At 43.1% G+C, this 22671-nt stretch overlaps 1 protein-coding gene across 1 annotated transcript in view; it reads left to right on the forward strand.

Annotated features, from left to right (window-relative positions):
• Nucleotides 1–22671, forward strand: part of myo7ab (myosin VIIAb) — a 34471-nt gene that overhangs the window by 7492 nt on the left and 4308 nt on the right. Inside the window, exons 7-40 of the mRNA XM_071544037.1 lie at nt 289–431; nt 877–990; nt 1377–1530; nt 2439–2515; nt 2988–3107; nt 3699–3841; nt 4159–4369; nt 4785–4920; nt 5791–5897; nt 6182–6223; nt 6874–7011; nt 7925–8083; nt 8342–8434; nt 8887–8981; nt 9170–9254; nt 9376–9594; nt 10610–10927; nt 12086–12295; nt 13027–13203; nt 13621–13713; nt 14044–14171; nt 14806–14932; nt 15250–15369; nt 16307–16480; nt 16978–17205; nt 17765–17935; nt 18171–18288; nt 18420–18546; nt 19141–19310; nt 19418–19608; nt 20357–20481; nt 20706–20863; nt 21033–21186; nt 22437–22592. Coding sequence (XP_071400138.1) covers nt 289–431; nt 877–990; nt 1377–1530; nt 2439–2515; nt 2988–3107; nt 3699–3841; nt 4159–4369; nt 4785–4920; nt 5791–5897; nt 6182–6223; nt 6874–7011; nt 7925–8083; nt 8342–8434; nt 8887–8981; nt 9170–9254; nt 9376–9594; nt 10610–10927; nt 12086–12295; nt 13027–13203; nt 13621–13713; nt 14044–14171; nt 14806–14932; nt 15250–15369; nt 16307–16480; nt 16978–17205; nt 17765–17935; nt 18171–18288; nt 18420–18546; nt 19141–19310; nt 19418–19608; nt 20357–20481; nt 20706–20863; nt 21033–21186; nt 22437–22592 — 4981 coding nt within the window. The remainder of the gene's footprint in view (nt 1–288; nt 432–876; nt 991–1376; nt 1531–2438; nt 2516–2987; nt 3108–3698; nt 3842–4158; nt 4370–4784; nt 4921–5790; nt 5898–6181; nt 6224–6873; nt 7012–7924; nt 8084–8341; nt 8435–8886; nt 8982–9169; nt 9255–9375; nt 9595–10609; nt 10928–12085; nt 12296–13026; nt 13204–13620; nt 13714–14043; nt 14172–14805; nt 14933–15249; nt 15370–16306; nt 16481–16977; nt 17206–17764; nt 17936–18170; nt 18289–18419; nt 18547–19140; nt 19311–19417; nt 19609–20356; nt 20482–20705; nt 20864–21032; nt 21187–22436; nt 22593–22671) is intronic.

Consider the following 22671-nt stretch of genomic DNA (forward strand, 5'->3'; position numbering starts at 1 on the left):
CACTCCTCTATAGCTGAACACTATTAAACTGCATCACTCCTCTATAGCTGAACACTATCAAACTGCATCACTCCTCTATAGCTGAACACTATCAAACTGCATCACTCCTCTATAGCTGTACATTATCAAACTGCATCACTCCTCTATAGCTGAACACTATCAAACTACATTATGCACAAGTAACTGTAAAGTAACTCAAATTAGATTACACTTCTGAAGTACATTATGGGATGATTAGTTGTTTTCGTTCCCCTATCGACTGACTGTGTGATCTGCTCATCCACTCAGCGTTTGGCAATGCCAAGACCATCCGTAACGACAACTCCAGTCGCTTTGGGAAGTACATCGATATCCACTTCACCAGGCGAGGGGCCATCGAAGGAGCCAAGATAGAGCAGTACCTGCTGGAGAAGTCTCGTGTCTGTCGACAGGTGAGAGACCGGATCGCACTTTACATCACTGTCTGTAGGTATAATACAACTTTAATGGTCAGTGAGGAACATCGTAGAGCCTCTAACACCCCCATCTCGTTTTCTGTTCACTTCAGTTGAGCTCAGTTCAGTTTAGTTCATTCATTTTGCTGTGTTCACGGGAAATATGGTTAATTTTGAGAAACAAAATCCAGTGTTCCAGTGTGAAGGAACTGGTAGCTAAAACTAGACTTTCAAAATAGCTTCTCCAACACTGGATATTCGACATTAATTCATAACAGCATTGTCACTGTTACTGTGACTGTCCCTCAGGCTACGGCATACTGATGCACACATAATAAGCAATTTAGAGTTACAACTCTGCTTTATATGTATAGCACTTTATTCCAGTTAACCTCTCTCTCTCTCTCTCTCTCCCTCTCTCTCTCCCTCTCTCTCTCCCCAGGCTGCAGATGAAAGGAACTACCATATATTCTACTGCATGCTGAAGGGTATGTCTCCAGAGCTGAAGACTAAGCTCGGCCTGGGCCTCGCCACCGACTACTCCTACCTCACTATGGTGAGTGTGTGAGTGGATTCATGCGTATGTGTATTAGGGTTGGACCGATATATGGAGCCGATATTGTCATTTTATTAAAAATCAGACCTGGTCCAGTCAGTGTCGTCCACCTCTGATATGATGGATATGATGCAGTTTGATTGGTATTTATTGTAGAGTTGATCAATACTACACTGGTTGTCTATGGGAAGACCTTGTATATCAGCACAAAATATCAGCTATCAGCAGCTTCACTCCCATAAATATTGTTATCAGTGTTGGCCTTCAGTACAAAAATTGCACAAAACACCATAAGTGCATAATATATATTGTACAATACATACATGCATACAGGTACATACATATTGTATCAGTGTTGCTCACTCTCTGGCTCTGTCCCCCTGCAGGGTAACTGTACGCAGTGCGACGGCCGGGACGACCTGAGCGATTACTCCAGCATCCTGTCGGCCATGAAGGTCCTCATGTTCACCGAGACGGAGAACTGGGAGATCTCCAAGCTGCTGGCTGCCATCCTGCACATGGGCAACCTGCGCTTCGAGGGTGAGTCACACCGCATGTCCACTAGGAGTGCAATTTGTTGGAAAATAATTGAAATCGCAATATTAGTTACCAGGGTTAGACCGATATATCAGGTTGCCGATATATGGGGCTGATATCAGCCTTTTATTAAAAATCAGATATCAGCCAGTCAGTGTCGTCCACCTCTGATATGATGGATGTGATGCAGTTTGTTTGATTACATATTGTAGAATTGATCAATACTAGAGAGTTTTAGTGTCCCAATGCTTGTGATTTTTTTGTATTTTTTTGGCATGAAATTGATCAAATTGAAAGAAAATCAGCACAAAACATCAGTAGCTTCAATCCAAACATTTTTGTCAAAAAATCCAAAGAAGATTGGCCTTCAACTTCGATCGTTATTTTTTAATCCTTTTTTTAGCATTTATATTCCAGGCAGCCTCCTGTATAAATTAAAATCCCTTGCCTACAAATTAAGTTACATGTCAGAGATCCTTTCCATTTTATTCAAGACTGAAAAATACTTGCACTAGCATCTAATTTTTCACCATCCTGCAAAGAATGTCTCAACAGTTCATATCACAGTCACGATATAACTTTTTTGTCAATTTGATTGTGCAGATGCAGTTTCCACGTCTCCTTCTCTTTATTTGCACTGGAAAGAATACACCATTGACAGACATAATTGTTGAGTGTGTGTCCGTCCAGCAGCCATACCCAGATATTAGATTTTCTCTTCTTTCTTAAACAATTTTCCCTCTGTGTAATTTGCCAGCCACTCACTTGCATTTGAAGGTTTTGCTCGGAGCACACGCTGTACCAAATAATTTGCTGACAGGTTTGCACTCATCTGTGATCTAGTCGTGTACCTGTATGAGGGAATGATTTTTGCCTCCTTGTCCACCCGTCCCCCTCCCCCTCCCCCTCAGCTCGTACCTATGACAACCTGGATGCCAGTGTGGTGGTGAGATCCCCTGACCTGATGACTGCCGCTTCACTCATGGAGGTATATGTGTGTGTGTATGTGTGTGTGCATGTGCGTGGGTGTGTGAGTGTACGCACCGGTGCCCCAAAACGAGAGACCATGCCAGCACGATATTGCTGTCAGGAAAAGTAATTACTTGCTGGAAATCAGTTTGCGCTCGATCATCCGGCAATATCTCTGCACTGAGAGACGTGACACGCACCGAGACAGGTGAGAGGAGCGCTACAAGACTGACAACAACTTGCAAGCCATCTAATTAGCTTCAGCTAGCTAACAAAGTCAAAAATAGGAATAGACAAGAGAACGTTAACAATTGCTCTCGAAGAAGAAGACGAGGAGTCCATTGTGAAACACAGGATGTCGGTACACCACGTCCTCCTAGGTAGAGCAGAGCACCGAGAGTCTGATCATCTCATCCAAGAGCTCCGCCTACTTTCTCATGTTGTGTTTTTATTTTGTCCACCCCCTGATGTTGGCTTGTTGTGTGCTGCAGGTGGAGCCTAAGGACGTGATGGTGTGCTTGACCACCCGCACCCTGATCACGCGGGGGGAAAGCGTGGCCACGCCTCTCAGCGTGGAGCAGGGCGTGGACGTCAGGGACGCCTTCGTCAAGGTGCCCGCCTTTTGCCCCTTTATATAGCCCTCTATCATGAAAGATGAAAAGAAGAGCAGCAGGATGGCCGAGACCAGTGATTCTCAACCTTTTTCATTGGGGCCAAGGACTCCCCATTTGATGAGATTTGGTATCTTGGACCCAAATCTGAGAATATTTTTATTGTTAGATATGATTTTTCCAGAGTTCCATGACTATCTACTGTATATTGTAGGTAGAGCAATAACAGTGAAATTATGATCAAAATAGTCATTCTTCTACATTCTCTAATTGCGTTATCTTATTGCAAATGAAATAATGGTGATGTTTAACAATTCATCAATTTGCTAGGGACCCCCTGGAGCCCCCTCAAGGACCCCTGGTGGTCCCCGGACCCCACGTTGAGAACCACTGGCCTAGACTAGTTAGACTGTAGTTACTCTCGTGGCCTAGTTAAACTGTTAGAGTGACCGGCCTTGAGCAAGGTGCTGAACCCCTCACTGCTCACTCGTGTTACGCTGCTCTGGATAACGGTGTCAGCGAAACGTCTAAAAGGTAAATGTTGAAAAGGATAAATATGAGTTGTCATTGACTTTGAGTGGAATGTTCCAGGGGATCTACGGCAGGCTGTTTGTCTGGATCGTGGATAAGATCAACGCAGCCATATACAGGCCGCCGTCCTGCGAGAGCAAGATCATCCGCAGGTCAATCGGCTTGCTGGACATCTTCGGCTTCGAGAACTTCACTGTCAACAGGTGATTTCTACTGGGTGGCTTGATAAAGAATGATGTTAAGACTCTGGGAAAGGCAAGAGTGCCCGAACTTTTTGATATGGAGACTCAAGGAGTAACTTCTGAATTCCTATTTCATGCAGTTTGCAGTTTGTATTCCTCGTAATAAATCAGTTTGAACTCAAAATCACTCCACAAATCAAATCAAGTACCATCAAAACAGACAAAGTAGAATATCTTATCACTCCCCAAAATCCAGAATTTTGTGGAGGACCAACTTTGGCTCCTCTAATTCTCTCACACCAATCCCTCACCGCTTTCCTCTTTGCGTCTCCCCGTAGTTTCGAGCAGCTGTGCATCAACTTCGCCAACGAGAACCTGCAGCAGTTCTTCGTCCGCCACGTCTTCAAGCTGGAGCAGGAGGAGTACAACCTGGAGGACATCAGCTGGCAGCACATCGAGTTCACCGACAACCAGGACGCACTGGACATGATCGCCAACAAGCCCATGAACATCATCTCCCTCATTGATGAAGAGAGCAAGTTCCCTAAGGTACAGTGCAATGGGAGAAGCACATACGACTATCTGCTGTGTTTTTGAATGCAGAAATCTTCACAGCATCAGAAAAAAAGCAGAAAGCAGAAATATTACACATTTAACCTTTAATTAACGTATCCCAGATTTCCCCTACCATAGGTCACCCTGCTTTAAAGAGGAGGAGCTAACCCACCTAAAAGAATTTCATTTGTACATGCTTCAATGGAGAGTTTTAGTCTCTCATGGTCTAAATGCTGCTTCAGAGGCTTTTCCACCCTGTCAAGGACACAATTCTGGAGGAAAACACTTTTGGCATGAAAACGGAGACACTTACAGACGCAATTCGACTGAGTGCCAAATGAAGTCACCGGAGTTATTATTCATGTATTACGAGTTCAAAGCTCATGTCTGTTCTTTGTCCTTCTGTCAGGGAACCGATGCCACAATGCTGTACAAGCTCAACTCCCAGCACAAGCTCAACACCAACTACATTCCTCCTAAGAACAGCTATGAAACACAGTTTGGCATCCAGCACTTTGCTGGTGTGGTGCACTACGAGACCAGAGGTAGGTCCTGTTGCATTGTTCATCTGGTCACATCATGATCTACACCTCCAGTGGAATGGACACTGTGGAACAGTTTGCTCAGACGTAGCCACTCTTGATCTAATGAATAGAAAAGTCTGTGCACACTGCATGTATTATAAAATGGATAGGTCCAGTCCTCAGTTCTGATTTGCTGAGTCACATTTGAAGTCATTGTAAAAACCTGATAAACACACACCTCTGACTGCATAATAGTTCATTTATATAATTAAATTAATGCACAACCAGAAAATCAACAGTCCTCCTGGTACTTATGTGTCACTTAGCAAGCACATTGTTCAGCAGCTACTGTTCAAGATCTAGCTTGGCAGAAGAATAACATTTAATTATTATCGAGATTTATTAAATGTTTATATTCTTTCTTTTTTAAACAAATTGTGTGTTATTGCCACTTTTTAAAAGTAATAAGGTGCTTAACACGATGTGGAAAACCTACTTAGCTGTTTTTAACAGTAATAATCATTACTTCAGTTTCATATAAATACATTTCCATTTTGCTCTTCTCTGTCACCAACTGATCAACCTATAGCCAGTTCATGAAAGCTTTTACATTTGCTGTTCTAAACACTCTGGGGAAAACCCTCCGGCACACCGGAAGTGATACAGCGGTGTGTTTGGAATCAACAGAAGAAGAACTGGGTAGTTAGCATGAGCAGTGATAGCATCCATGGCTGAACACACAAAGAAAAGAGAAACTCTAACTGCAACAGAAAATCCAAGGAAAAAGACGTCACAGTGTTTGATTGACAGGTGATTGACAAGTGACCCCTGGTAATGCCATATGAAATGTCAGAGTGTACCCCCCTTTCTCTCTCTCCTCCTTCCCTCCAGGGTTCCTGGAGAAGAACCGAGACAGCCTCCACACCGACATCATCCAGCTGGTCCACTCCTCCAAGAACAAGTTCATCAAGCAGATCTTCCAGGCTGACGTGGCCATGGTGAGACCGGCAACTGATGCTGTTAGATTTTGCGTTGGCTTAATTGGTCATGAGAAGTACAGTGCTGGTGATGGTGGTGGAACGATATGTCTTTATGACCTTCATTGGGGTATTTATTTTATGGGTTTTAGGGTATTGCCGTCTCCTAGTGATGACGGCACCGGTGGCTTTTGCCTCCCTTTAGCGTTTCTCCTCACGGTGTTGGGTTTCACTAACAGCGCTCCCCTCCTCTCGATCTTCTCTCTCTCCTCTCTTTCTTCTCTATCTTTGTCCTCTGACATCAGTTTCTGTGTGGCTATCAGCAGCCCAGCACCCCTGCTCCCAAGGTAATCAAAGGCCTGTAGCAACGTGTGGTCTCTCCAACCCTGTGTGTGTGTGTGTTCGCTTCATGTAAACCCCAAATACGCGGGTCCTATCACCTTTTCCTTCCGGCTCTACTGAAATGATTTTTCAAGACAGCGATGGGAGGCGTCGGGGTGTTTTTGTATTGATTGCATGTTTAATTTGTGATAATCTGTGTGCACCCTGTGCTTGTGTGTATCTGTTTGTGTACGCTGTCATGTCAAATGTAGGTGTGAATCAACGTTGTGTGGAAATCAATGTGTGCATGTGTTTACCACATACATACCGTAAAAACATGTTTTAGAGTGAAAGCTAAACTAAAATGGGAGTTGTATGATCTCTCCTCTTAGTTCCTGTTAAAAGCAATATTGATGCATCCTGATCTGGTCACAAACTAGAAAATGCAATTAGCTGAAGCAAGAATACTGAGAGAATAAACACTATAACCTGTTGGTAAAGGTGTTGTAGGTCATAATCTGTAATGTATTTACATAAAATATATACACTAGATAAAATTCCAATGGCCTGTTTCAGATAATAAAAGCATTTGGGTTGTCGAAGTTTCATGTTTTATGCAGTATTTACATGTTCTCTTTGTGTGTGTGTGTGTGTGTGTGTGTGCGTGTGTGTGCAGGGTGTTGAGACCAGAAAGCGCTCTCCTACCCTGAGCAGCCAGTTCAAACGTTCCCTAGAGATGCTGATGAGGACGCTCAGTGTGTGTCAGCCGTTCTTCGTTCGCTGTATAAAACCCAATGAGCTCAAAAAACCTATGGTGAGTGCATTTCTGTATGTGTGTGTGTGTTGGGGTTCCTACATATTCTTTGCAAATTCCATGACTTTTCCATGACTGTTCGTTGACGTTTAGCACAGTTGCTTTGACTACTATTTGTCAATGTCCCTGTTCATAAATAACCTTTTTTTTTGATACAAAAGTTAATTCAACCTGTTAGGTATTGTTTTAGGTATTGTTATTTATTTTGTTTATTATTTCCTCAAAGGTAACCACATCTACCAAGAGCTAAGCCTCACGTTAAAGAAAAAAAAATGTTTGAGGTTTTTTAAGTCAGTAATTTTACTTTTACTTGAGTATTTTCTTTTGCTACATTTTAAATTGCATCCATTACAGAGTACACGTTTTATAGGCTCTCCATAAACACAATTAACTGTAACATTAAATGCTCACATTTATCCATGATAGTTTAGTAAACATAAGTTAAAAAGCCACCCGTCCAGCTACTGTGTTATTGGTTTGCGTTAGCCTGGTTGTTGTCTAGCTTGTTTGCTAGCCTTGCTAATGCTAGCTAGTTGGATAGCTAATAAAGAAACATCAATGAGGTAGCTAAATTGAATAATGGTGATGGACTTTTCTTTTTTTTTTATCACAGATTGAGTAATGCATGAAACAGCATATAACAAACAGCATATAAAATGCGTATAATTTCACATATTTAACTTTTTGTTCTATCATCTTTTTTACATTGCATGGTACAGCTATATATAACAGTAGCAAGTCTGTTTTTTTACATAACTGGTTCTCTTTTGAGTACATTTTAAGCTACTTTTACTTCTACTTTCTTCTACAACATTTTCAGCAAAGCAACAGTATGTGTACCTGAGTAGGATACTGTGGTACTGACACCCCTGCATTTCCTGTCGTATGTCTGTCCCTCTGTGTTATTTGTTAGTTATTTGACAGGGAGCTGTGTATTCGCCAGCTACGCTACTCCGGCATGATGGAGACCATCCGGATCAGGCGGGCCGGTTATCCCATCCGGTACAGCTTCGCCGAGTTTGTTGACCGTTACCGGGTCCTTATGCCTGGCATCAAACCAGCCCACATACAGGTCAGCAGCACAACCACTGTCCTTTCAATTCTGTGTCTGTTTACTAATATATTTCTCATTGTTTCTATTTTGAGGAGTTGTATTCCAAAAAACACTATATATCAATTTTGGGCCAAGTCATTACCTGAAGTGCATCATTCAGTATCTTTAAAATATAGAGGATTCAGGCTGTAGACTGGTCTCATTTTTCAGCCAAGGACCTAAGTTACTTGCTTAATCCTGGAACAGTCACTCCTACGGAGGTCTTTCTCATTCCAGGGGGACCTACGGGGGACCTGCCAGCAGATAGTCCTGGCCAGGCTGGGGAAACATGATGACTGGCAGATCGGCAAGACCAAGATTTTCCTCAAGGTTGGTTTCTCATTTAAAAGTTAACCTATTGGGGGCGTCCTGGTGGCTCAGTTGGCTCAGTTGTATTACTGCGACATCCTGGGTTCGAATTCAGACTTTGTCGCATGTCATCCCCCTTTCTCTATTCCAGTCCTTTCTCTCTTTATCTGTATCTATCAAATAAAGGAAACAAATCTTAAAAGTAAGCCTGTGTTTGTATTACAGGTGTTACTCCCAAACTTAAGTGTGTGTACCCTAGGTGTTTGTGGAAAGCTCCCAGTTTATCCATGCATAGTATATATCATGCTAAGTAGCTTTCAGCTGATGTAAATTACGTGAGCAGTTAATGCTTTCCTGAAAATATAATTGATTTTGGTTCATACTGGTGGTTGGTTTCCTTATGTAGATCACCAACAGGTCATAGTTTGGCCACCTTTATATTTATCACTACATCACTGCCTGTTTCTTGTCAGGACCACCATGACATGCAGCTGGAGATCGAGAGGGACAAGGCCATTACTGACAAGGTCATCCTCATCCAGAAGGCTGTGCGGGGACTCAAGGAGAGGTGAGGAAGTTACCTAGGATAGGTCTCGAGGGGACTTCCACTGTACTGTCATATGTATATGATGAATGAACCTCCATGTTCCATGTCATGTTACGTTCTGAAGGCGTGATTGAGACTGCTATACATCTCCTCTGAATCACGCCTTAAGTTGAGATCTTCTTTTCCTGTCACTCCATCGTTCTGCTTAGGACAAACTTCCTTCGAGTGAAGAGTGCTGTGACGCTCATCCAGAAGGTCTGGAGGGGTTATCGATGCCGGAAGAATTACCAAATCGTGAGTCCCTCTCTTCCCCTCGGACACTGACAGATCAGCTTCAGGGACTCTCTGTGGATTAGGGTACTGATCGATGGAGTACGGTAAAAACCTTTTAAAATACTCTTTTGTCCTCCTTTAGATGCAGACTGGCTTCTTGCGCCTCCAGGCCGTCTACAGGTCAAGGAAGCTCAACAAGAGCTACCAGCTGGCCCGGCGGCGCGTCTCTCTGATCCAGGCCCGGTGCCGCGGCTTCCTCATCCGCCGGACGTTTTGGCGGCGCCTCCGTGCCGTGCTGACCATCCAGGCCTACACCAGGGGCATGATTGCCAGACGCCTCTGCCAGAGGCTCAGGGCAGAGGTAAACAGTCATTATATTTACTACTGCTACATTTACCATGTCGCTAACGTGCCAGAGAGTAGGGGCTTTTGGTGCTAAAGGCAGATTTGGAGGAAGTCGACGATCGCGATGTGTCCAAATTAGATTTGGCTAACCTGAAAGGAAACCGCTGTAAAGCAGTGATCAGACAGGAGGCTTTTTCCTCCCTAATTTTGTAGATGTGTCACCCTAAAAGCTGTTTTTATACGTTCTTTTTACAAGCTTGTTTACACCTGGTTGTGTTTCTGTATGTGAAATATGGAAATGTGTGTGTGTGTGTTTTTAATAAATGTCCCGCCTTATCTGTCATTGTCGCACATACCTTTTTACTGTTCTGAAATAGTCAATTGTGAATAAATCAATCACTTTTGAAATGTTTGTTCTATCTCAGTTTGTTATTAAATTGCTAAAACATAGGTAACTTACTAAACACTATCAAGAAATATTCACAAGCAAGTCTACAGTTCCAGTGATCGTACAAGGAGGGAGCCAGTTGGGCGAGGTGGGTGAGCTGTTTGGAGCCCAACAGTGGCGCTGACTGGACCACAGATGTCTACTATGTTGTCAATGGTCTACATGTATATCTACTGTCTGAGTGTTATGGCTTTAACCTTTGCAGTTCTTACTATTGGTTGCTTGTAATGTTGGTATCTGGGAATTTAGATTTATTCTGCTGTTGCACTCTAAAAAAGAGGGTCAACTAAATACCGGAAAGGTAAATGTATGTTGTGTTCAACTTAAAAGAGTAGTAGTAGTTTATGTTCTTTGTTCATTGTTGTCTAGTCACTCATTTCTTAACAAAAAGCCAACTGTCCATTTACACCCCTAATTGCCCCCCTCCATTCCTCACAGCTCTAGCATTGGGTAGACTCAAAAGGAAATAGAAAAGACAACTGATAATCAGGTTAAATGACCCCCAAACCCCCCCCACCCCCCCACCTGCCTCTGTGAACCCTTTGTCTTCCTCTGTCTCCCCTCTCGCCGTTCTCTCACGCAGCTCCAGCACCGCCAGGAAGCGGAGCGCCAGCGGCTGGCCGAGGAGGAGCGGCTGCGCAACCAGATGACGGCCCGGCGGGCCAAGGCCGAGGCCGAGAGGATGCACCAGGAGCGCCTGGTGCAGCTGGCCCAGCGGCAGGAGGAGAGGGACCGGGAGGAGAAGGAGGAGGCGAGGCGGAAGAAGGAGCTGCTGGAGCAGATGGAGCGGGACAAGGAGCGGCCCGTGGACCACTCGGACATGGTGGACCGCATGTTCGGCTTCCTGGGCAACACCGGGCCGCTGCCCAACCAGGAGGGACAGGCGCCGGCCGGGTTCGAGGTAGGGATCCACTCATATGGGTTGTCGCAGTCCGATACAGGTACTGATATTTCTAGACTGAATGTGCCGATAGCCAATATTTTATGTCTCTAACATTTGAATGGGAAAAACGTTTTCCAGAAAGTTTTTGCCAGCAGGATGGAAAAGCCTCTGAATTTATTTAGATCATGGCCATGGGAGAGTAAAATTCTCCATTGAAACTGAGGAAAATAATAATAATCATAATAAACATATTCACGCATACTTGTGTGTAGGGCTGGGCGATATGGACAGAATCAAATATCACAATATTTTTGACCAAATACCTCGATATCGATATTGCGACAATATTGTAGGGATGACTATTGGTGCTTTCACAAAATATTTACACAATGAGATTTTTGATGAATAATCATTAGTAATGTGGATATAATGACAAAGTGGGTAAAGGCAAATAATAGAACAGCTAGAACAGTCTGGTAAGTTCAGAAAATGACATCACTTTACTGTAATGCAGCCTTTAAAAGCAGGAAAAGACACTTATGCCATATCACGATATTACCATATCCAAAATCTAAGACAATATCTAATGTCATATCACGATATCGATATAATATTGATATATTGCCCAGCCCTACTTGTGTGGAATCTGATCAAAATTTCTCATTACAGTCAATTCAGCTTAATGTCTTCTCATAGAAAACTAGTGTAATATTGATCAGTTCTACAATATTACGCAATCATACATTAGGTATTGATTACATCTTCTATGGTTTTCCTCTAAAATATTATTGCAGTTGTGGGGGATGGACCTATTTTTATTAATGGTTTGAACACCTGTAGTTTAAAAACTTGTATTATTTAGATAATTATAGCATGATAGATCATAATCTAAAAATGTAAAATCTACTCAAATAAAACAATTGCTAACATGAGAGTAAAACTCACTATCAAGTATTGTTAAAGTTTTCCTTATCTTGAGGCTTTTACTTACAAAATAGTACCATTAATGGTGTTTTTTAATGAAGCAGTGACCATGAGGAAACATTTTTATAGGGTTCTGGAGCAAAACCAGGATTTATTAAATTTTCATCTTACCTTACCCTATCCTATCTATCCTAATATGTGTTTATTTCATACATGTACTTCTCTCTCTGTGCACCTTCTCCCACCGGTCAGGACCTGGAGAGCGCTCCCCGGGGCGAGGAGGCGGAGGAGGAGGTGCTGAACGAGGCTCCGCCGCTGCCGGAGGAGGAAGACGAGGATCTGTCCGAGTACAAGTTCTCCAAGTTCGCCGCCACCTACTTCCAGGGCGTCTCCACTCACACCTACATCAGACGGCCGCTCAAGCAGCCCCTGCTCTTCCATGAGGACGAGGGAGACCAGCTGGTGAGTTTTGACCCTTGACCCCAAAACCTGAAGCCCTCCTCATCTCTAGCCTCTCTCTTAGGTATTCGCATCATAGATGTTATTAAATCATTATAGAAAACACGACTACAGCAACTGTCTCAACATTTTTATCCAGCTGTAAACCACAGCATATTAAAGGTGCTGCATGTTAGTATTTTAAGCATCAATATAGCATTGTGAAATTAATTATGATCTTGGTATAACTACTGAGACCATGGTGGAGACGATTGGTAGCATCTATCTTACGCCAGTGGTGTTGTTACAGCTAGTGTTTCTCCAAATTAAGACTACATTTCCCATAAACCCTTCCTGTCCTTCCTCCCCCTCCCTGGTGTCTTTGTCTTTACTGACGAGGATAAACATGTTGAAGAGATTTTTCCATCAGCCTTTCACACACACTGTTTTGTGCCATAAAGCAATCGCCTTTGTGCTGTAAAGCAATGCAGCAGATTTCCTGGCAAATTACAGCACACAATGTCAAATGTGCTGTAGAGGCCAATAGAGGCTGTCAGTCTTTGTTTGTTAACGGTAATTATACTAATGCCTCATTATTAATGTGGCAATGATTGATGTTAAAATGCTACATGTGTTACCTTTAAACAGGTATACTGTAGATGGTAGGGAAATAGATTGTGACTGACAGATCCCAAAATGAAACAAATCAATCAGTTATCCTACTGCTGAATTAATCTTCCTCTCCTGTCGTCCAGGCTGCGTTGGCGGTGTGGATCACGGTGTTGAGGTTCATGGGCGACCTCCCAGAGCCCAAGTACCAGATCATCATTAACGACGGCAGCGAGAAGATCCCCGTCATGACCAAGATCTATGAAACGCTGGGCAAGAGGACCTACAAGAGGGAGCTGCAGGAACTCCAGGTGGAGGGGGAGGTGAGAGAGGATGAGCAGAAAGATGGAGGAAAGGCGAGTGAAAAAAATACCCAGTGAGATCAAATCGTTTCAAATCGTTCTTTGAGCATTTGTTTTACTCTGCTGAGGGAGCGCCAGATGGGTGGGGTTTACCACATTAGACCAATCCAGACAATGTTCACAAAGTTGTCACTCACAGAAAAGTATATACTCTTAACAAAAGAAGTATGGCAACATATATACAAACATATGTTGTTATCTAAGGGGGCTGAAACAAACAAAATGTATTTGCACTTTTTGTACTTTTTGGATTCGGTCTGATTGAGCTTGCATAAGAGATAGTAGTACTAGTAGTAGTAATAGCAGTAGTAGTGGTTGTAATATGGCCTACTAACATGAAAAATGTCATTGTCATCCCATGTTTGTGTCTGTCTACAGAACAGCTCCATAGACGGAAGCCAGAAGAGGAACAGTGTGAGACATAAACTTGTGTCTCTCACCCTGAAGAGGAAATCCAAGATCACAGAAGAGGTGAGACTCAGCAAGTCATTCAAATAATCTTCACTTTTTGTCTTTAGCTGGCACTCTAGAGTAGCTTACTAGCAGTTCACCAACATTTGAAGCAACCAATACTAAGGAGGGTCAAAGCCACAGTACCCTGACAACAGGTGTCATTTCCTGTTTATTTAATGATCATGTGCGATAGAGACATTCAAGGTAAAGAAATCAGAGCCATGGATAAAAGACAACCAGTGTAGTATTGATAAATTCTACAATAAATGTATAATCAAACAAATTCATTCATATCCATTTATTGAGTGGTTTTAATCTCATGTTTTTCCTCTTCCATCCCCCCGGCAGGTGACCAGGCGGCTGACAGAGGGGGACTACAGCCTCCAGGGGAACAGCATGCTGGAGGAACGGCCCACCTCCAACCTGGAGAAACTCCACTTCATCATTGGCAACGGCATCCTAAGGCCCGCCCTCAGGTGACCTACGACCTACTGCGGTTTTATTATCCTAACCTCCTTTACTGTCCTCACTAAATTCACTCTTCTAACCCCAGTGGTGTTAGTGCTGGGGTTAGCCTGATATATCAGTTTGTTGATATAATGGGCTGATATCGGCCTTGTATTAAAAATCTGATATCAGCCGGTCAGTGTCGTCCACTTCTGATATGACGGATATGATGTAATTGATTGATTACATATTTATTGTAGGAATGATCAATATTACACTGGTTGTCTATGGGAAGACCTTAACCTGAATTGATTCTTAATGTGACAAGTATGCATGAATATGTTGTTTCAATGAAGGATGGTTGGTTTCAGTGGAGAGTTTTAGTGTCCAGTGGTCTAAATGCTGTTTCAGAGGCTTTTCCACCCCGACAAGAATACAATTTTGGGGCAATACTTGTACATTTTGGGGAATGTTTTGGCATGATAGTGGTCAAATTTAAAGCTGGTGAATATGAGCATAACATACAGGCTATTGGCAATCCAAAAATATCGGCATTGGCCTTCAAAAACCCATATCAGTCCAACCTTAATTCCACCCACAGAGCTTCACTGGACCACACCAGACAAGTACCTGACAATAAACTGATCCTGTTTTCTGTCTCAGGGACGAGATCTACTGTCAGATCTGCAAGCAGCTCACTCAGAACCCGTCCAAGAGCAGCCACGCCCGCGGCTGGATCCTGCTGTCCCTCTGCGTGGGCTGCTTCGCCCCCTCCGAGAAGTTTGTCAAAGTAAGAAGCCCTTTAACTCACTTGAGATGGAAATACCACTCGATATACAGGTGATATTTCACATTTTCACAATAGAGAGGAGTAAGCAGAGATCCACCAGAAACGTCTAGTGAAGAGGTGATGTATCACCATGGTAAATGCTGTAAAACTGCTGTCATTTGCTTTTTTGGTTAGCTTTTACTCCTTTTTGGTGTAATATAAGTGTCAGTCCACTTATATTATCAACTATCCCACTAGTTTCAGTCACTTACTTCTCTCTTTGTGATAACGATTAAACAAAGCTTCTCTCTTTTTGTTTTCTCTTTCCCTTTCCCCAGTATTTACGGACGTTTATGACCAGTGGGCCTCCTGGTTATGCTCCATACTGTGAGGAAAGGTTGAGGAGGACGTTTGTCAACCGCACAAGGACCCAACCTCCATCATGGCTGGAGCTGCAGGTTTGTAAATATAAACACATGCTGGCCTTGGTTACTGTGATGCCTGTACTGTCCATGTGATGTCTGTTCACATTGGTGTTCCCTGCCAAATTATGCTCATTTAAACTGCAAAAGCCATCCCATTTAAGCCAGTCATTTCATCTAGTACTTAAAGTCTTAAAATCTTAAAATAAAAGTTTCATTTGTTTCAAGAAGTTAATATAACAAGTGGCAATATCTTGATATAAGGTGGATCACTCCACCTCACTCTACCTCACTCTATGAAGGTAACATCACTTTTCTGGAGTTGATATGCATTAGAAATAAGTGAAAATGTCTCACCTGACTGCAAAAAAAAAAAAAATACAACTAAAAACCTTCTCTGCATCCACAACATCAGTCTATCGTTCAGTCCAGAAAGTATCTTGATGATGTCACAGATTATTAGTTCTTTGGTATTAGCTGTATGAATTTTGCTGATGTTTGTATTGCAAATACGAGAGAGCTAATCCATACACTCCAAATTCTCCTGGGCCAAAGGCAAGCCACACACTTGTCTAATACCAACACAGCAAAAAATGTCCATCTTAACAAGTCGTTAATTCTAATATTAAGTCATAAAATCTACTTGTTCCCATTCACTTACACTTGTTTAAAGACTTTTCTAGAAACCAGTGTCAATATCTTGAAACAAGGCAGAAAAAGTCAGAGCACTCCACTGGCATCATGAAAATGACACTTGATTCAAGAAAATTCTTGAACAAAGTTAATTTGCTTTGGAATCAGGTGGAATTTTCTTATGAAATTTGAAGACACTATCTAACAAACAACAACATAACGACATAGATAGATAGATAGATAGATAGATATTTCTTGGTTGAACAAACCATTTTGCTGTGGAATATTTTGAATGTTACTAACTACTTGAGCTTGAATCTGATCTGCTTTGCCCCGGCAGGCCACTAAGTCTAAGAAGCCCATCATGCTGCCAGTAACGTTTATGGATGGCACCACCAAGACCCTCCTGACAGACTCGGCCACCACAGCCAGTGAGCTGTGCAACGCTCTGGCCGACAAGATCAACCTGCGAGACCGCTTTGGCTTTTCGCTGTACATTGCCCTGTTTGACAAGGTAAAGGTTTTAGTTTTATTATTATTTTTTATATCAGATGTCTGACCAGAGAAATCATTCCAGGATTTTACTCAACAGGCTGTAAAACCTGCAGTGAAACCTGCCTCACCCTGCCTTAAGGAGCTGGTAACCCTCCTAAAAGGATGTTAAGAGGAAGCAAGAGCTGTTTCAGAGGATTCAGTGTTTCCCAGTGTTCAGAGTTTTAGTGTCATATGGTCTAAATGCTGTGTCAGAGGCTATTCCAGCTTTCCAACAACAAAATTTTTTAGGCATCTGTAATTTCTTGGAATTTTTAGGCATGAAAATTGTCACTTTTAAAGATATCTGCTGCTATCGGCAGCTTCAATCCAAAAATATTAGCATTTGTATCAGCCTTCAGAAACCTACATTGGTCTAACCCCTCAGTACACAGTGTTTGTATATGAGTGCATGCATATACATTATACATTCTCATACTACTTCACAAAGGTATTAAAGAAATTCACTGCTTTGGCCAGGTGTCGTCGCTGGGCAGCGGCAGCGACCACGTGATGGACGCCGTGTCCCAGTGTGAACAGTACGCCAAGGAGCAGGGCGCCCAGGAGAGGAACGCCCCCTGGAGGCTGTTCTTCAGGAAGGAGATCTTCTCCCCCTGGCACAGCCCCGCCGACGACTACGTGGCCACCAACCTCGTCTACCAGCAGATCGTCCGGGGGGTGAAGTTCGGAGAGTACCGCTGCGAGAGGGTGAGGAGTGACAGAGGCAGGGAAGTCCACAAGCCACCAATGTTGAACTCCAGATTTGGGTTAGACTGATATATGACATCGGCTAGTCAGTGTCGCCCACCTCTGATATGATGGAGGTTCCTCCCTGACCACAGCTACATAAAAAAAGTCTAGACAAGCTCATATGACATTTTCATTTTCTTTACACTTTTTATTTTTTCATGTAATTGTTCAGTAGCGTTAGGCGTTAATGTACCCCAGAGTTTCTCTTACTATTGTATAGTTGCAGTGGGTCAGCCTGCCGTAAACAGCTGCAAACCCTAGAAGAATTTCATTAGTCTGGGTTTCAGTGGAGAGTTTTAGTGTCCCATGATGGTCTAAATGCTGTTTCAGAGGCTTTTCCACTCTGACAAGAACACAATTCTGGGGAAAATACTGAATACACATAATTTTTTTTCATAATTTTGAAGACACTGACTATCAGTGCAGCTTCAGTATAAAAATATTGGTGTCGTCCTTCAAAAACCCACATCAGTGGAGCCCTACTCCAGATATTGACTTTGTTTTCTCTGCCCATCAGGAGGAGGACCTAGCCGAGCTGGCCTCTCAGCAGTACTACGTGGATTACGGCTCCGAGATCCTCCAGGATCGCCTGCTCAGCCTCATCCCCACCTACATCCCCGACAGAGAGATCAGCTCAGGCAAGACCGCCGAGAAGTGGGCCCAGCTCATTGTCGCCGCCCACAAAAAGGTATCTGACACTGACATTTTCATCAACTGGGTATTGTGCAAAAAGAAATTGGTAGAAGTTTCACCTCTGTGTATCCAGTATTTAGTGTGATACAGACAGTGCATGCTAAACAAGCTTGTATCTACCCCCAAACAGTGTATTTCTGTTACCTTTGTGGCTTTTTCATATTCAACACAAAATTGAAGCCAGCTGAGGGTTTAACCCTTCCTCTAACTACAACTCACTAACTAACCAGGGATTACAAACAAAGAAGAGGTTGGACACACAGAAGGTGAAGGAGGATGTGGTGGACTTTGCTCGTTTCAAGTGGCCTTTACTCTTCTCACGCTTCTACGAGGCCTTCAAATTCTCAGGTCGGTAAAACTACAGCGTTTAAGCTGCTAACACACGTTCTGTATCTCAAAGAAATGCATTATAAACCCCTTTCTTATTATGTATAATTGTGGGTTATTTTTAAATGGATGCCACACTGTCCGTCCTACAGGGCCTAGTCTGCCCAAGAATGACGTGATAGTGGCGGTGAACTGGACTGGGGTTTACTTTGTGGACGAACAGGAGCAGGTGCTGCTGGAGCTCTCTTTCCCAGAAATCACCGCTGTGTCTAGTAGCAGGTATGGTGTCCCACCTCACTGGAGCAACATTTATGATGAAATGTGTCAAAATAATATTGTTCTGTAAGATTATATGAAGAGTTTCATTTCAAGAGAGACTTCCAACATCAGACAAAAAAATACTCCTACTCCTACCTACTACAAAATGATGCACAGAACAAAATGAAAACAAATTTTGGCTCTTTTTATAGTTAGTAATAGGAAATGCACCAAGTTTTTGGTAGATTGTCCTATTGGTCAACTTACCTGTGAAGTGATGAGTACATAGAAAGCAAAATCATCGATCCGGTAGATCGTTGGCTCAGTCAGCTCCATGCTAACACTTTAACATACACTATGTTGAGTGACAGTAGGCTCAATGCTAACATATTGTCTATGTTCTCATCACTCAACAGGGCAATCTCCCAAATATTCAGTGAATTCCTTAAAGACCTCAATTGACATGTTGAAATGAAAACACTTTTACAGGCTGAATCCTCTGTTTTAGAATTGTTGCACGACAATTATTATTTTCTCCATCATTGATGTGTTGTGTTTTCGTATGCTGTGGAAAAAAAATATGGCTGGTATGATTAAAGCAAATTGCCCTTGCAGAGGGGGTAAACTGCAGGGCCAGAGCTTTACCCTGGCCACCATCAAAGGAGACGAGTACACGTTCACCTCCAACAACGCCGAGGATATCCGGGATCTGGTGGTCGCTTTCCTTGAGGGTCTGAGGAAGAGGTCCAAGTACGTGGTGGCGCTGCTGGACTGCCCCAATCCCGGTAATATTCGCTTTTTTGCCTATCACCGATAAACAAACTTGTTAGCAGGTTGAGTTGAGGAGAGTAGATTTATTTTACGGTCTATTTGTGTACTCCTTATCTCTTAGCGGGGGTGGATTCCACATTCCTGAGTTTCTCCAAGGGGGATCTGATCATGCTGGACGAACACAGCGGGGAGCAAGTGATGAACTCCGGCTGGGCCCACGGCATGAACGACAGGACCAAGCAGAGAGGGGACTTCCCAGCCGACTGCGTCTACGTGCTGCCCACTGTCACCAGGCCACAGTATGACCTAGTGGTGAGTAGGGCTCCAAAACCGATCACCTGTGCAACCTGTAGCATTTTAACATCAATAAAATCATTACCACATTCATTTTGAGATATTAGTTTGATTACAAATGTAAACAAATGACACTATCACTGAGAACATTGGCAGCCTGTACACTGATTTTTACATTGTGAGCCACCTGGTCGGATTTGGCGGGAAATCTGCTGGATCGCTTTACGGCACCAAACAGGAAGAGGGCGCTGTTCTTCCAGAGCAAACAGAGCCAAAGCTTTCAGAGAATCTTCTTCTAGATTATGTTTTTTTTTGTATTTATGTGTTTTTTATTGAGGAAATCGAGTGTAGGTTGATTTTATTTAGAAAACCAGATGACATGTAGATTTTAAACAGAAAATAACAAACTTTCATTCAACAAAGAAATGATACACAGCTTATGTGGTGAATCAAGGACGATGATGTGTATCATTTTAGCTCCTTGATTACAACTGAGTCCAATTCAAATGGGTTTTATTGACAAGAAATGCATCACTGTAGTACATTTCCTTCTAGAGTGGTTTATTTACATGCTTGAATTTGGAGAGGTGTTCCCTTCAGTGTTCCCTGTGGTGTAATTCAGCAGGAATTCTCTCTCCTTGTGGGCAAAGTGAGTGCACTCCAATCCACCCTCATTTACTACTTATTTTTTTCTATCCTGTCTCTGCCTTCCTCGTTCCCACCACACCCTCTTCCTCCCTCCTTTCCTTTTCCCTCTCTGTCCCAGGCTCTTGTGACCATGACCCCGGATCAGAGGAGAGCGTCCGTCACTATGTCCCAGCTGAGCCTTTCTGAAAAAGAGGACAAGGCCAAGCCCTACACACTGGAAGAGTTCTCCTACGACTACTTCAGGTGCTTCCCCTGCTTATTTACATATATAGTACTGAAGATTTTGCTCATAGGAACCAGGGTGGGGAATGGAGGTAAATATAGTTGTAGTCTATGAGGAATAGGCAGGAGTTTGATGCGGCGGATGTTGCAGGGTGCAAACCTGCAGGATCAGGTTGTGAGTTCTGACATCTATGATGCTCCGTCATCTCTGTCCCTCTTCCTGGTTTGACCCTCCGTCCTTCCAGGCCTCCCGTTAAGAGCACTCTGAGCAGGGTGATGATCTCCAAAGCCCGAGGCAAGGAGAGTCTATGGAGCTGCACCAGGGAGCCTCTCAAACAGCCACTACTGAAGAAGGTCCTGGCCCACGAGGAGCTCTCCCAGGAGGCCTGCCTGGCCTTCATAGATATCCTTTACTGGACGGTGTGTGTGTTTGTGTTATTACACGTCATTGTAAGTCATTCAAAACTCAGTTAGGCCATATTGGACATTATAGGCCACTGTGTGTTTGGCCTGGATTTATGTTATGTGATTTACTGTCCAGTATGTTGGCTGGTCCTTAACCATGACTCCACCTGTGATGAAGTACATGGGCGATTACCCGTCCAAACGAGTGCGGTCTGTGAACGAGCTGACCGACCTCATCTTTGAAGGAGCGCTGAAGGCCGAGCCGCTCAAAGATGAGATTTTCTGTCAGATCCTCAAACAGCTCACCGATAATCACATCAAGTAAGTCTGCAGCACACACACACACACATTTACGTTTACCTCGTCCAATGCAACAGTGTGAAAGACGATAATATCACACCACCTTTTTGACAAGACAGGCAGTTTGATATCTCATGTTGGTTCTCCATAAATTCACTTGACACTTAGTTCATTTTACATACACCAATGTGTGTAGAAAGGACCAGCTGCACTCGTCTACTTTGCAGGCACACAGTTAAAGGTGCTACATGTAGCATTTTTAAACGTATTTAAAAGTATATCATTGCCAAATTAATTGTGATATCTTGGTATAATTATTGTAAACTAATGAGACCCTGGTGGAGATGATTGTATCTCACACAAGTGATATTGTAAGTGCTAGTGTTTCTCAAAATTAAGACTACATTTCCCATAAACCCCATTGCTTCCTGTCTGACCCTGTGGCTCACAATGTAAAATGCATGTAGTTTTACATAGTATTCCTCCTTAGCATAATAACATACCTTTAATTTGTGCTTACACATCATTATTTTTGTCTCTCTCTTCTTGGCTCCCAATGGCTAGTATCATTTTGAAATCTTGCCGTTGGATTGCCGTGACTTGCTGTGATTGGCTGACTGGTCTCCTCCATCACCAATTAAATTATTGGGACGGTGATGACAATCTATCAAGGCTACTTTGTATAGGCAGACATTTTTTCATGCTGCAATACTCTCGTCATTCAACTTCGTTACACAATTTTTTAACTGTTCTGTTTTTCCAATTGGTGGGGGCCCTAGGCACACCACCTGATCACTTCTAAATGTAGAGAAAACTGTGCAGTACAACACATTTAAGAAATATACTAGGAGCTCTGCAGGTATCTTCTGCTGCTGTTGGAGGCCAGGAATTGTACTGGAAAGAAAGAAAGGAAATAAAATGATCACAAATATGTTATTGTGGTATAAAGATTAATGTCCAGGCTCTCATGTCTGTTTTAAAGTTAAAAAGCCCGTAATTGGGGAGGGCTAAGACATTCAAAACTCCATCACCCTATGCTTTCATAAGGGTGTATGAAAGCATGGGCAGATGCATGTTTTGAATGGCCAAAGCTTTTTAAATTTCCAACCCACACGAGAGCCTGGACTTGGATTTTTTATGCCACAAGAACACATTTGTGGTCAGAATATTTACTTTCTTTCCATGTTTTAATGCTTAGTGAAGCGTCCGTCTCAGACCATTAACACACACCATTGATTACCGAGTGTGTGTGTGTGTGTGTGTGTGTGTAGGTACAGCGAGGAGAAGGGCTGGGAGCTGCTGTGGCTCTGCACCGGTTTGTTTCCTCCCAGTAACATCCTGCTGCCTCACGTCCAGAAGTTCCTCCAGGCCAAGAAACACCATCCGTTAGCTCCAGACTGCATGCAGCGGCTCCAGAAAGCCTTGCGGTAACACACACACACACACACACATTCTGTCTGTCTCTTTCTTCCGTCTGCTTTATTGGCATGACTGGAAAGAAACTCT

The sequence above is a fragment of the Centroberyx affinis genome, unplaced genomic scaffold (genome assembly GCF_046629955.1).
Source record: "Centroberyx affinis isolate AG114_WGS23_722 - 3 ecotype Tasmania unplaced genomic scaffold, CSIRO-AGI_Caff_v1 ptg004438l_1, whole genome shotgun sequence".
Lineage (NCBI taxonomy): Eukaryota > Metazoa > Chordata > Actinopteri > Beryciformes > Berycidae > Centroberyx > Centroberyx affinis.